Source organism: Microchirus variegatus (assembly GCF_963457635.1).
Source record: "Microchirus variegatus genome assembly, chromosome: 3".
Classification (NCBI taxonomy): domain Eukaryota; kingdom Metazoa; phylum Chordata; class Actinopteri; order Pleuronectiformes; family Soleidae; genus Microchirus; species Microchirus variegatus.
Genome location: NC_139804.1, coordinates 30,937,139 through 30,952,237, shown reverse-complemented (window position 1 = coordinate 30,952,237; position 15,099 = coordinate 30,937,139). Strand labels below are relative to the sequence as shown.

Below are 15,099 nucleotides of genomic sequence, written 5' to 3'. Positions count from 1 at the left end.
CATATTCATAGTCGCGTGTACCCTCCATGAAGTCATCTGTGAACCAGCCACCTCCGCTGTTTGCGATGCTCAATCATCTGCTGCCACACTATCCCAGATCTCACCTCAACAACCTGCTTCTACACTTGTCCATACACAGCTGTGAAAGCCAGTGGTGTTTTCTGAAAGCAAACTGGCGTGCGAAACATGTTTCTATCGTACTGTTATTTTTATTTTTTAACAACTTTAAACTGAGTAAACTATGATGCATTTCAGTACTGCATCACTTACCTTCCACTTTCCTTGGCCCTCAGTACTCCCTCCTGTGTCGTATTGGGTTTCTGCCCCTTCCATCTTGCATTCAGACTGGTGACCTCATGTAGGGTTCCTTTGTCCAAGGTCCAAAGCCAGTTGGGCTTTCAAGTGGTCTCACGGGCTTCCTTCTATGCCTTGAGCACCGCTGAGATCAACTTAGCCACTAAATTAGTGTCGAGAAATCCTTCAGCTTGTCAGAAATGGACTAAATACTTGGAGCGGCACCAAGAAAAAGCAATGATTAGATATTGTGTTCATGGCGCAGCCTTTCCATGTGTGTGGTTCAGGACAACAAACAACATCGGAGAAGACTTCCAATAATGTGTGAGCTAAGACAGATCTGTTTGTGCGAGCTGACGTTCTGCAGTGATGGCAGTCCAACGAAAGCATGCGGCTTTGAGCTGACATGATGATGCCGTAAATACGGCTAAAAAGAGAGCCTTTGTGCAAAAACCTCCCAAAGACACAATCAGTTTTGCACATCGGACCAACAAAGAGTCTGATTTTGTTACCATGTCCTCTCGCTTTGACCCCGAAAGTACACAACCTTCAGGGAAGTGTGTTTTTCACTGGAGAGAACCCCAGTAAATGTTTTCTTCCTTGTCGTACACATGTCTGCATCTCATCTCAAATCAGCGAGCTGATCTCCAGGTACTGGTCGACCCTGAGCGTGATTGCAAGACCCAGGTTGGGTCATGAACACGTCATCGCAGGTGGGCCAAATGATGGATGGACAAGCTATACGTCTTCCTGATGTCCCTCATTCTGCGTGTCTCTCCCACGCTGACATAGATCATCTCTCTACTGTGAAAACTGTGCTGCATGTCTCCTCAGACTGGCCGGTGCAAGGGCCAGACGGTATATTTTTAAATGAAAATTTCATGCCAAACTTTTTAGGGGTTTTTTCGGCATCCTCGGTGTCTCGTAAATCCTCAGACTTCCTTTGTTTGGCGTCAGATTCCCGTCAATTCAACTTTTTTTTATGGTACGTGGTGCTCACTGATAAAAACGTGACGAATGATGCAGATTCCTCGTTGTCAGCGCAGGAGACGCTGGAGATGAAAAGGCCCTCCATCACTTTGATTTATACCCCAAAATGATTACTGTTGTTATTACTTCAAGGTGTGTCCGGGGATGGTTGAGCACTCGAGGAGAATCGTGCTTCAAACTCTGATGGGGGAGATGCTTTGCTTAGCGTCTGGGCTTGCGTTGCTTGCTCACGCTGTTTGCCAAGTCCTTGGCAAAGCCAGTGCCCACGTTTGTTTTTGACGACGTCATGAAACTCCACACTTCCATCTTTCCCTGCGTCTGTCCCAACACATTCCTCCACCTCCTCTTCCTCCTCCCTGTAGAATCATTACCTGCGCTGCAGACCACTGGACTCACTCCAAGCTCCCTCGCCCTCCGGTCTCCGGTGTATCTCTGTCTCTCTGCTTGTTTCCCATGCTGAGTTGTTCTCACCCCAGATTGTCTGGCTTACAAGTATTGGTTGAAAACAAGTTCCTCGGTGGACCTGCTTATTGGCCGCGTTCACATTCCTCATTTCACAAACTGTCTCCATCGCTCCAGCGTGTTTGTCTCTGGTCTGTGAACTTGTTCAACTCGAGCTTCTTTTAATCCTTACGTACAGTTCATATTTCATGCAGTCACATTCTGCTCTGGGCCAATGTTTGACCCGGGAGGAACTTATCTATCAATAATAAGGAATGGATAATCCTTAAATAAATTTTCAGAGAGTTAGGGAGAGTGTGTTTTTTTAAGGTTTCACACCACTTGTTTTTGGCGAAAACAAAATCTAGTATATTACAATATCATGTCCTGTTTTACCTCAGACATGAAAATATGACAGCTAGAATTTATATTTATTTTTATAAGGTGAACATAGCAAGACTGCATAGCTGCAGCCAGGTGTGTTTGACTAGTTCTGCTGTGTTATTGGAGTGGCTCAACAGACAAACAGCCCAAACCAAAGCATAAATTCTAATTTGCATACTGCAAATTAGAATTAAAAATGTGAATCTCCCACATGCGCAATTATCAGTGAAGCGAGTCTTGACATATCACGGTCGCTTTGTTCTTTAATATGATCCATTTCTTTAAATTTACACCCATTACTGTCTCCGTTGAATTCTGTCACCACCGAGCTGACTTTGTTAGGCATCAAGTCGAGCACAAATATTTATGTCTTAAAATAAAGCACAACCAGAACACTCATGTCATGTTACGTCCATCATGTTCCTCCGTCAGCTGTTTCCATTGTTCTTAAAATCGAGACCTTGGCTCTCGGAACACAAACGAGAAGTGTTGTAAATCACATTTAATCAACGATTATTGCTTTGAAATCTATAGTTAGCAGAACTCGCCGATCCTGGAAAATGCGTTGATGACGGAGTGAGTGATGGGTTGTTTTTATTAACTGCTGAAGGATATTTTCTTCTTCATGGTGATGAAAGCTCTGTTTTTTGTTTTTTTTGTTAACCCTCTTAGTCGCTTCTTTATGTTATTTCTGTTACGTTACCCTTCTGCCCATATATCACTTCCTTTCTCGCGCAGGTTATGGCAACTTAGGAGGCGGTGGTGTTCGAGGTGTCGGCCAGGGAGGAGGTGAGCGCCGTGAAACTGCAATGTGTAACATTTAATGTTACAGAGGTCAAACGTGTTATATAACACGGATCATAAATCGTACAAAATACATCTAAAGTATCTTATGGCTCAAAGCCAGAACTCACTAACTTCCTCTGTCTCTGTTTTGTTCAGGTGTTTACGGTGGATATGGTGGCGGCGCTGGAGGCTTTTTCCCAGGAGTTGGACAGAAGGCTGCCAAACGAGGTACAGCTTCTTCTTCTCCTGCTTTATTTCAGCTTGCTATCTGTTCAGTTTTTGATGCAATAACTGTATACTTTCAGAATAATGTGCTGTATTTAGCACCAGCCTCTGTGGCATCCCCCCTGGTGTATATTTAGCTGTGTTTGGACGGACCGCTCCAGAAACATTTTCTTTCACACTGTAAGAGCAGATGTGTCTTTTTCGATCACGACTTTGATAGAATGCAGCCGAAATGAGAGCTTTGATGTCGGTTTATCTTTCTGTATTTTAATAGGAATATGAGAGGCATGTTTTGCGTTCGCTGCGAGGCTGAATAATCTTTTGTTTATTAATCCACTGGACACAAAACAAAGTCTTGATTTCTTGGAAACTCCGGCTCATCAGACGTGATGTAATATTGGTTATTAGACCGAGACCATGATTATGTTCCCCTTGTTTGTCGGTTGTTTGTGTCATTTTGTGGGCTTGTAATGCCTCAAATTCAAGTTTGGCTGTAATATCCATATATAAATGGTAAAAGATGCATCTAGACGTGCAAGTGCATGGTATTTTTTTGTCTCTTCTTTGTTTTAAAAGAGCTTTCAAGTGGTTTATTACAAACACTTGAATGAAAGATCAAATTTAATGCTTGAGTTATAAGCCTATTATCATTCACTCACACAATAAGTGGTGCCATCCTCCCTCCAGCCTGGGTTTCTATACACTGGACAAACACATATGTATCATTAATTCAGATTAAGCTCCTCGAAGGTTATTTCCTGATTCTTAATTAACACAGCTGACATTCTTGTTGTCTTATCCACAGGTGCAGGGGGCCATCTGCTGCCACAGGGAGGTAAGAGGATTCCAGGCCTGATGAGGGACTTTAAATCTACTGGATAATGACGCAAAGCTTTTCAGCGCTTTAAAACAGCGTTTGGCAAACGTACTCGCATTTTTTATTGTGGGCCTGCAGACAGTTTGAACTTCAGCAGAGCCCAGTGTGACCTGAGGGTCTGTGCCGTGTGTGTGTGTCTGTGTGTGTGTGCACATGATTTGCTTTCATTTAGGCAGGCTGATTAAGCATGGAGTCCGGATTGTTCAATCATGGCGAAGAGCCCATTCTTAAGTATTGGTTGGCAATGACAAAGGTGCAGTCCCCGAGAATCAGTCTGCACTTGTTTTCATGACAGTGAAAAAAGAGCACAGATAAAAACACAACATTCCCTTGCCAAACTTTTCCTCACCAGATCTCCCAGGCCACATACTTTCAGGCAGTGCGCAACGTCTGTCCAGCAAAGTATGGGGAATTTTATAACAAATGTTTTAAAAGCTAAGACAAATAAATGAATGCGTTTTATTCTGCTGCCAATCTCCCTTAAAAGCAAGGGCGACAGCTCATTTCCTTCACGAGAGGACAGCCAAAGAAATGATGCATTTGACGAGGCAAGGCGAATGCCCCGCGTGCTGGCTGACTCTCCTGATTTGATTAAACATTGCCCGTGTTGTTTTTCATCACGCAGCGATGACAGACTCGAAGGGCCAGATTAGCAGCTTTCACTACAAACGGTCACTCTGGGTCTGGCACAATCCGAGTTGTACAGTACCTGCTTCTTATGGCTTATAAGTGTTACAGGGCCCTCTAGTGGTGATGGGATATATTACTACAGCAGAGCTGAGGACTGAGGGCCATAAAACTATTGCAAATCTAAGCTTTCGTCATGAATCAATTGCATTTTAAGTAAACATTTTACGAATATATTATTATTATAATCTCAATATTGATTAAAAAAAAAATTGTAATTTCCATTTTCTGACAAGAACAGCAAAGCCCTATGTTGTATTTTATGTCTATACTATGTCATTTAACTCAGTGGACAATGAAGATTTATTCTATTATATTCTAAATAACATGGGATGAAGTAGATAGATAGATAGATAGATAGATAGATAGATAGATAGATAGATAGATAGATAGATAGATAGATAGATAGATAGATAGATAGATAGATGGATTTCCGGTGAGCAGTCATGTAATTAATTATTGATAGAATTTGTAAAAAAAAAAAAAAAATTCTATTTAATGCTGCTTGTTTTTGTTTATTGTGATATATGTTGCCATGTTTAAGATGCAATTTAATTTCTCTTTTTCTTAATCTGAGGTTTGAGGTGTGTGCTGTACATTATGTCTACATTTTATATTCTAAACACAGGGACTGGAGGAACCGTTCTGGGGGCAGGAGGAGTTCCCGGTGGCACGGGACCTGGAGCTGCTTTACCCGCTGGAGGCAAATGATTATTTTGTTTGTATTAATGAGAAATCAGACTTGTTTTTAGCTACAGCTTGTATTTACATTTATTCTGTGATTTCTGCCTCTTTAAGTACAGTATTCGAAGCCCCAAACTCGCTCTTCTTCATGACCAGAGGAATGAATATCTGACATTTCTTTGAAGAGTCAGCACGAGATCCAGCACAGTTCATTTCCTAATAAAACAAAGCAGCAATTTTAAAGAGAGCATAAAAAAGTGCCCTTGTGAGGCAGGAATCACAGTTACAGTTGTTTGGACTCGCGCTCGGTGCCTGGATAAGAAAGATGTGCATATGTTTTTTACATTTATCATAGTCCCTCAATGGACCAAGTAACATTTTATGTTTTTTTTTCTTTTTTTCAGTACCTGTTATTCCTCAGACCGGCCTTCCAGGAGGAGGTGTTGGTGGTGCCGCGGGAAAGAAAGCGTCCAAAGTGCCAGGTTTCGTAGACTCAACAATAAACACATAAAGCATCAGGCAGACAGGATGTCATTCACCAGGAAGCAGAGCAACATCAACACTATTTTTATGTTGCATGTGAGAGGCGTTCAGGGCCACTGCAGTAAAACAAGGCATACAAAAAAATGATTCTAATAATTGCTTTGCAAAATCAGGATTTTCTTTTTGCACTGTCAGTATTTCAGAGTGGATTCAATGTCCAAGAAGAACGTCGAGGAATCATAAATATTGAAGAAAGAAAGAATCAAGGAGAGTCGTAAAAAGTTTAGATTTGCACATCTTAATTTTATGGAATGTAGTGACGGATCGTGAGGATCTAATACTGCATGTTCTTTTTATTATGACATTTGCTTCACCAAGTCACATCACAGACCTAAGAAGCACATAAGAAGAAATTGCTAATAATAATATATTTAAAAATAGATTCATAATAAGTAAAAAATTAAAATAATGCTACTGGAGAAAGTCTCAAGTGTGTAACCCAGGAATAATCTAATTTAAAAAAGTTATTTTTTACAAAAGAGGGAATAATGCTATATATACATACATTCTACAAAACACACTATTCATAGAGCAGGAAATATAAACGTAAATATATTCAGCAGTGCCAAAGACGGACAAAGATAATGAAAATCCAGCCATTAGCCACTTCTGTAAGATCCCAGTATAGCACCTGCTCTGGCTTCACTGACACAGCTTTGAGAAACAATCTTTCCTAGGTGTTGTCATGTTTTTCATAAATACCTGCTTGTGCATGCCAGAGCCTTCACATGTTGTGGAATGTGGAAAACGATCTGACTTCTCTCACTGGCTGTGGCAGGTGTGGGTGTGCCTGGACTTTACCAAGGTGGACTGGTGCCAGGACAAGGTTTTATCTTTTTCATTGATTTATCTCCGGCAGTATTTGTCAAATGAGTCACACCATGAATGGGCAGTATTTTTGTGCTCTTTTGAGGATTTAATTCACCTGTTTTCTGGTTTCTTGCGGCTCCTCCAGGGTTTGGCGGACGTGGCGTTCTGCCCGGGGTGCCAACCGGCACTGACCTGAATTCTAAATCCAGTAAGGTCTAAGACTTGTCACTAGTGTTGTGGACATTTCTCTACTGGTGGTGAAGAATGAAATAGAGAACTTCTGCCCGGCCGACAAGGTTTTATTTTCATTGCAAGGAAAAGGTCGATCTTCACAGGAGTGATCCTTGCTGGAGAAAGACCCCGAGCAAAGTGCACACTCCACATTTGTGTCTGAGCAGCTCCCACCTCCTCATTCCTCCAATAGACAAAGTCTCTACCTTCAGGCTAGATACAATACAAAATATACAATACACTATACACAAAGGACCTGGTATTCTGAACCTGGTGGGTATCAGTGTTGGGCAAATGTAGCTCTGAGACACAGAAATTGAATTTTACCATTACACTAGTCAGGGTAACACTTGTTGGATTTCTTTCATCATTAGTGAATACAACTTGTATTTCTATTTTTTAACACTAATTTTCACTGACTTTTAAAGAAAAGACATTGGCAACAGAGCAGTTTTACAGAAACCATAACATACACAGTGCCGCAATAGAAAATATTAAAAAAAATAATTTCTCATACAATGAGTAAAAATATTACATTTAAGATTAGTGTAAGTGGTAGTGATGATAGCTGACAGCATCCCAAACAAGTGTAGATTTGTTGATGTTGTTGCACAATGACCTCAGTTATTTCCTCTATCTTGTTAAATGTTGTGCTTTTTTCTCCCACAGTTGGGGGCGGAGGACAAGGCGGAGGTCAAGGACCAGGTAACCTTATTTATGCTTTACATGTGTATTATTGTTCCTGGTTTTAGCTCGATCGCAATTCAAAATTGTGTTCCTGGCACAGGAGGCCGTGGTGGCTACGGTGGACAGATGCAGCCAGGGGTTTTCCATGGATACCCGCTAAAATCCCCCAAAACAGGTGAGACCTGAATCTAGATTCTGAATCTAATTCTTAAGCAGCTCTTTCTTTACCACACCTCTCTGCAGCTCTGTGAGATGGCTTATCTCTTTTCTTGTTGCCTTGATTTTACCCTCTTTAGCCTTCTTCTCCATGGTCTTTATGGCTCATGTTGTTCATTGTTCTTACTGTGGCATAGTACCGGTTATCCTGGCTCCCCTTCTTGCTGTAGCATTTTTGTACCTTGTTGTGCCTCATCAATCTTTAACTGCGATAGTAAGATTTTCGGCTTTGAAGCATCCATTTGCCACACATCCTCTGCATATACTGTATATTGCTTCTCACTGGGGGTTGCAGTGCTTAGCTAGTTCAGTCCAGCTACGGTGTGTTCCAGTAGCCCACTTCTCATCAGGGTTTATGTATTTGTTGTTTTGTCTCTCCAATCTGTCTTAACCCCAACCCTAAAGTGCTGCAAAAACTCAATTGTCCATTACCCCATAGAAAGACAACTCCAAACATCCAATGGTGAGACAGGCCTCACTATGGTGGCCTTCGCCTTCACATACCAGAGAGGAACACTCTTCCACACTCTCTTTAGAGTGTGTTCCTTCCATTTTTTTGCTTTACGCATTAGCTTTACGTGGACAGTCGTCGTTATTCTTTCTTTGCGTAATAAACAGATTCACGTACATGGCTGCTGTAAAAACCAGGCGATGATTTGACACTTTTACAGAAACACTTGCTTTTTTCGGAGCGTATTCTCTGCCAAGAAATGGTACAGAATGGAGCATTAACTGAATAAATTGTAATTGTATTTTCTGCTTTTATCACTTACCTCATAATTAAAACCACAAAATCACTGAAATGACTCCTTAGAGATTGCTGTGTGTTCTCTTTGATTTACCATCGGACACATTAGACTGAGAGATCCATGTCACAGACCAAACACTCTGCATCAGTCACAGCGTTTGGAACATAGATATAAAGTTTTTAGCTCATATTTGAATTCAAGCATTTCACTGACACGAGTTCACTCGTGGTAAAACTGGAAAGAGGGCGAGACATCTGACTGCACTCTGGTGTACTGGGTATGTGGAATGCAGTATATTTGTACTACTATCAGATCTCGTGAAATGTGATGTACATGTTTCACAGTGGCACGTCAAACTCGATGAGCCTCAGCTGCTCTTACTTGAATACGTGAACTCGGTATGACATGGATCTGTATACAAAGAAGATTCCTGGTGCGGCTCACACGCAGACAGACTGACCGTGAACCTTTGCAGAGTTTATTCCACTGTGGATGAAAAGATCACAGTCTACTTCAACATTAGTTAAGGCTGGATGAGCGGAGACTCTCAAGGTCCGAAACCGGTACAGGAGGACTATCAGTTTGATGTTTGTTATTGAAGATCTTTGTGTGTCGTTTCTCCTCAGGTGCCTATGGAGCGAAACAAGGAGGCGGAACTCTTCCCTTTGGTACAAATGTTTTTCAAACATCTTCACAGGGAATGACATAACTGTGGCACAGGATTCTTATATGTCATATTACAATGTCGCAGGTTATGGGGGCTTTGGTGCTGGTGGGGCTGGACTGCCAGGAGGACTAGGGGTTTCACAACCTGGATATCCAGTTGGAACTGGTGAGTGCTTTTTTCTCCCCAAATCTACTGATAACTGATATGAAGAGAGGTAGAAAATACTGAACATATATATTAATTCCTGATATACTATTTTTTTTAAACTCTCTGCAGGAGTGGGACCAGGAATGATATCACCTGCTCAGGCTAAAGCTGCTGCCAAATATGGTAGTTTTATTATGGTTGCTGACTTTCCTATTGTTTTTACTTTTCTTTAAACTGGTACTGCACTAAACTTATTTGATTCTGACTAATGTCTGTGCTCTCTACTCCAGGTTTGGGTGGTGTTGGAGGGTTTGGCGGGTTTGGCGGTGTTGGTGGTGTCGGTGGTGCTGGAGGGATTGGCGGTGTTGGAGGCGTCGGTGGTGTTGGTGGAGGTGGACTGTATCCAGGGCAAGTGCCAGGAGGTATAATATTTACATAAAACTAATTTAAAAAAATTAAAAGTATATAGTGATGTCAAAGAACTTTTTTTTTTTTTTTAAATATATTTTTCGGGCCTTTTTGCCTTTAATGATAGCATAGTATAGAGAGACAGGAAACGGGAGGCAGAGAGATGGGGAATGACACGCAGGTTATTGGTGCGGGATTTGAACCAGGGTCACCTGCAGCGAGGACTTCAGCTTCAGCAAATGGGGCAGGTGCTCTACCAACTGAGCCACCGCTGCCCTATGTCTAGGAACTTTTGACTGGAAATGCCCAGAAAGGAGGGTTGATACATGATGCATGGATTTCCTGCTGTCCTCTGACAATATATGAAATCAAAGATTCTGTTCCCCCTAAAGCCCCATTTGTCATTCTATGCACTGTAGTTGTAAAAAATGTGATTATATAATTCATTTTCTTTTTAATATTTTACCACAGGATATGGAGCTGCATCCAAAGCTGCTAAATATGGTAATGGATTGCTTTATTTTTGCATTTGATGGAATTGTTTTATATCATTTATTTATTTATTTATTTATTATTATTATTATTATTATTATTATTATTATTATTATTATTATTGTTGTTGTTGTTGTTGTGTTATATCTATATTCTTACATATCTTACATTATGTTGATTAGAACCTCTTTTTTATACCCTCTACCCTTTATATAAACATTATCTCTGTATCCTGACACACTCCACCTGTTTCTGCCACTGGTGTTCCACTCTGGGCAGGTGTACCTGGTGGAGTTCCTGGTGGAGTTCCTGGTGGCGTTCCTGGTGGCGTTCCTGGTGGTTTTCCAGGTAGAGTTCCTGGTGGTGTTCCCGGTGGCGTTCCTGGTGGAGTTCCTGGTGGGGTTCCAGGAGGGATACCACTTTGGGTACCAGGTGGAGGACAAGGAGCTGCACCCATTGGAAGATTTCCAGTTGGATATTCTCCAGCAGCCAAAGCTGCCAAATATGGTATTATGTTTAATTTAAAGATTTTAAACTTTAAACACTATGTCAGATTATGAGCTGTTTTTTCTCTTTCCCTCCAAGGGGCAGGAGGACAACTCGGAGCAGGAGGACAACTTGGAGCAGGAGGACAACTTGGAGCAGGAGGACAACTCGGAGCAGGAGGACAACTCGGAGCAGGAGGACAACTCGGAGCAGGAGGACAACTAGGAGCAGGAGGATACTCTCCTGCTGCCAAAGCTGCGAAATATGGTATTATGTATTAATTGAATTATCATTTGCACATTTTTAAATTCAACACCATGTTAGATGATGAGCTAAAAAATTTACTTATGCAGTACACATGATCTTCAAAAGTACTAAATACCTCTTTCCCTCCCGTGGTTAGGACAATTCGGAGCAGGAGGACAACTTGGAGCAGGAGGACAATTCGGAGCAGGAGGACTAGGAACAGGAGGACAATTCGGAGCAGGAGGACTAGGAACAGGAGGACAATTCGGAGCAGGAGGACTAGGAACAGGAGGACAATTCGGAGCAGGAACAGGAGGACAATTCGGAGCAGGAGGACAACTAGGAGCAGGGGGTCTAGGAACAGGAGGATACTCTGCTGCTGCCAAAGCTGCTAAATATGGTATTATGTATTGAATTATAATTTGCACATTTTTAAACTCAACACTACGGCAGATGATGAGATAAAAAAGTTACATATACAGTACAGATGATCTTCAAAAGTACCAAATTCCTCTTTCCCAGGAATAGGACAACTCGGAACTGGAGGACAACTCGGCGCCGGAAGACAACTAGGAGCAGGAGGACAATTAGGAGCAGGAGGACAATTAGGAGCTGGAGGACTAGGAACAGGAGGATACTCTGCTGCTGCCAAAGCTGCTAAATATGGTATTATGTATACATTGAATTATTATTTGCACATTTTTAAACTCAGATTATGAGATAATAAAATTACACATACAGTATATGATCTTCAAAAGTACCAAATTTCTCTTTCCTTCCCAGGGATAGGACAACTCGGAACAGGGGGACAACTTGGAACAGGGGGACTCGGAGCAGGAGGACAATTCGGAGCAGGAGGACTAGGAACAGGAGGACTAGGAGCAGGAGGACAATTCGGAGCAGGAGGACTAGGAGCAGGAGGACTAGGAACAGGAGGATACTCTGCTGCTGCCAAAGCTGCTAAATATGGTATTATGTATACATTGAATTATTATTTGCACATTTTTAAACTCAGATTATGAGCTAATAAAATTACACATACAGTATATGATCTTCAAAAGTACCAAATTTCTCTTTCCCTCCCAGGGATAGGACAACTCGGAACAGGGGGACAACTTGGAGCAGGGGGACTCGGAGCAGGAGGACTAGGAGCAGGAGGACTAGGAGCAGGAGGACTAGGAGCAGGAGGACTAGGAACAGGAGGACTAGGAGCAGGAGGACTAGGAGCAGGAGGACTAGGAACAGGAGGACTAGGAACAGGAGGATACTCTGCTGCTGCCAAAGCTGCTAAATATGGTATGGTGTATGCAGTGAATTGTTATATGTACCTTGTCTTTAACCCAACATTATGTCAGATTATGAGCTGCAAAATATGTACAAATGTTAGCTATAACTATGTTTCCCTTTTTCCCTCTCAGGAATTGGCAGACAACTAGGAGCAGGAGGACAACTAGGAGCAGGAGGACAACTAGGAGCAGGAGGACAACTAGGAGCAGGAGGACAACTAGGAGCAGGAGGACAACTAGGAGCAGGAGGACAACTAGGAGCTGGAGGACAACTAGGAGCAGGAGGACAACTCGGAGCTGGGGGATATTCTCTTAATAGCAAATTAGCTAAATATGGTATGGTTATATAGTTATTGATTCATTTAAAAAAAAAAAAAAAAAAAAAAAAAATCTGAGTTGTACTTCACTCAGCTGTTTCTTATGAACCTGCTTTCCACAGGAATAGGGGGACTTGGAGGAGGACTGGGAGGAGCAGGAGGACAACTTGCTGCCGCTGCTGCTGCGGCTAAAGCTGCTAAATACGGTAAAATTAGTTATAAGTCTAAGAATATCTCGTGTTTTTGTGAGCAGATGTGGATTTCTGACTGCAGAGCCCACTGATATCAGAAGAGGACACTTTTAAAAAAGGATGAGGCTGAAGTTGAGAACACAAGAAATGATGAGGCCTTTAAACGTTTTATTCCACTATTTTTCAGCAACAGGGGAATTCTAAGCACCTCACCTGTTTTCTTCTGAAGGTGCAGGCCTGGCAGAACACCAATTCCAAAAAGAGTTAATACTTTGCCACAACTTTTTCGATTTATAGAACATGAATTAATCCTGACCTCTATTGTTTAGTATTGAAGCCCATAGCAAATAAGGGACTTTTACATGTTTACATGTATTGCAGAAATATACCATATTAAGCCATACCACCTGCTTTAGAGAAGAATACAATTGTTTCCACAGGACAAGGCGCTGTTGGAGGGACAGGTTTTGGAGGGACAGGACTTGGAGGGACAGGTCTTGGAGGGACCGGACTAGGGGGAACAGGACTTGGAGGAACAGGACTAGGAGGTGGATATTCTGCTGCTGCTAAAGCTGCTAAATACGGTAATTACAGTTAAAAAACAACTAAATAATATGTGTATCATATGATAATTCAAAAGAAATAATGACCTTAATAACCATTACAGGTCCAGGTGGGGGTGCTGGTGGTGGAGTCCCACTTTTACCAGGCTATGGATGTAAGCATCTGTCAGATGTTTTGGTACATTATTGAAATAATTAAACATTTTTTTTATATAATCTAAACGTTTCTGGGCATGTTGTGTTGCAGCTTTGGCAGCTGGTGCCAAACCTCCTAAATATGGTGAGTTTAACGATTAACATGAGTACTGATATTTTCATTACATATCAACTGGGAAACTAAAAAGATTACAGTCAGCATTTTTTTCTTTTTAATCTCATGTTTGGTGGTAAATCTGATTTTTAATCACTTCTCTACAGGAGTCCAAGGAGGAGTTCAAGGAGGAGCAGGACAACTTGTACCTGGTTTGGGCGGTGGCTATGGTGGTGAGTTATTGAACTGACATATTGTTGCATTGCTGCTGCTTCCTTTATGATTTCACCATGTTTGAGTGAAGTCTCAGTCGCAAACATGAGGCTGTGTCTTGACAGGTTATGGAGCTGGTGGCGGAGTCAAACCCCCCAAGTATGGTAAGAGGTTTTGTTTAAGTATTTTCATTTCTTTCATTTGTAAATCTATTCTTATAAGAGTTATAGACAACTTGCTTTATCTCCCTCACATAGGTATTTCGGGTGGAGTTGGTCCAGGGTTGGGAGCTGGTGGAGTCGGACTAGGAGCTGGAGGAACTGGTTTAGGAGGAACTGGGTTAGGAGGAACTGGAGGAACAATAGGAGCAGATGGACAATACTCTGCTGCTGCAAAAGCTGCTAAATATGGCAAGTGAAACGAGCACAAATATATATGAAAGATTCATACATTCACATAGAGAATGTTTTATTAAGTTGGAATATGAATTTAAAAAAGTTAGTTTAATTACATAGTTTCCATTTTTGGCCTGTTTTCGCACACTAAGAGACAAAGACTCAAAAAATGTCATTGTAAATGTGTTATATTTCAAATTTAACACACAAAATCTGTTGTTCATGTACAACTGCAGTGTTTCTCTTAATTTTAAAGCTCCCATAGTGGTCCTATCGCACATATATGTGAGTTATGGAGGTCTACTGACATACATAAACCTAGTTGCTGTAAATGAGCTGATAGAAATCTCTCCTCACTGAAGCTCTCGTCAGCCGCACTGTTTCATCCTGAAATCCCACCCCCAGAAGACAGACTGTGTTGTGATTGGCCAGCCAGCGAGATTGGCCAATACCTGGAAGTGACGTAATTAACACACCAGCTCTCAAAAGCGCAGCTCCCCCCTCTGGAGCGGTGGATGCACTGCTACTCATTATCAAAACATTGTTTTAAAAATGTTTATAAATAGCTTCGTCATGACTCCCCGCAGCAGTCTCTTTTACGCCTTTGACCCAGAGTCAGACCCAGAGTCAGAAGACACTGTCGCTTGTGAAACACCTCCACAACAGACGTTCTTATTCTTCTGGATCCTCCTGCTATGGGGCCCGGACTAGTGCCCCATAGCAGGAGGATCCGCTGTTCAGGAGAAATGCTGTTTACGTAACCGGAACAGGTTTTTTCAGAGATCTTGCTGCACCTGAGATTACAATACAATACAACGTTCTCAGCAATGGCTG

At 41.8% G+C, this 15,099-nt stretch overlaps 1 protein-coding gene across 1 annotated transcript in view; it reads left to right on the top strand.

The window, feature by feature from the left end:
* Nucleotides 1-15,099, top strand: part of elna (elastin a) — a 50,054-nt gene that overhangs the window by 22,683 nt on the left and 12,272 nt on the right. Inside the window, exons 6-33 of the mRNA XM_083886965.1 lie at nt 2,848-2,898; nt 3,052-3,123; nt 3,926-3,955; nt 5,313-5,387; nt 5,773-5,850; nt 6,690-6,737; nt 6,867-6,929; nt 7,622-7,657; nt 7,740-7,814; nt 9,231-9,272; nt 9,356-9,436; nt 9,548-9,601; nt 9,709-9,840; nt 10,298-10,330; nt 10,598-10,825; nt 10,904-11,071; nt 11,208-11,450; nt 11,573-11,716; nt 11,834-12,019; nt 12,137-12,346; nt 12,469-12,672; nt 12,776-12,859; nt 13,285-13,428; nt 13,512-13,562; nt 13,655-13,687; nt 13,825-13,890; nt 13,996-14,034; nt 14,128-14,280. Coding sequence (XP_083743091.1) covers nt 2,848-2,898; nt 3,052-3,123; nt 3,926-3,955; nt 5,313-5,387; nt 5,773-5,850; nt 6,690-6,737; nt 6,867-6,929; nt 7,622-7,657; nt 7,740-7,814; nt 9,231-9,272; nt 9,356-9,436; nt 9,548-9,601; nt 9,709-9,840; nt 10,298-10,330; nt 10,598-10,825; nt 10,904-11,071; nt 11,208-11,450; nt 11,573-11,716; nt 11,834-12,019; nt 12,137-12,346; nt 12,469-12,672; nt 12,776-12,859; nt 13,285-13,428; nt 13,512-13,562; nt 13,655-13,687; nt 13,825-13,890; nt 13,996-14,034; nt 14,128-14,280 — 2,823 coding nt within the window. The remainder of the gene's footprint in view (nt 1-2,847; nt 2,899-3,051; nt 3,124-3,925; nt 3,956-5,312; nt 5,388-5,772; nt 5,851-6,689; nt 6,738-6,866; nt 6,930-7,621; nt 7,658-7,739; nt 7,815-9,230; nt 9,273-9,355; nt 9,437-9,547; nt 9,602-9,708; nt 9,841-10,297; nt 10,331-10,597; nt 10,826-10,903; nt 11,072-11,207; nt 11,451-11,572; nt 11,717-11,833; nt 12,020-12,136; nt 12,347-12,468; nt 12,673-12,775; nt 12,860-13,284; nt 13,429-13,511; nt 13,563-13,654; nt 13,688-13,824; nt 13,891-13,995; nt 14,035-14,127; nt 14,281-15,099) is intronic.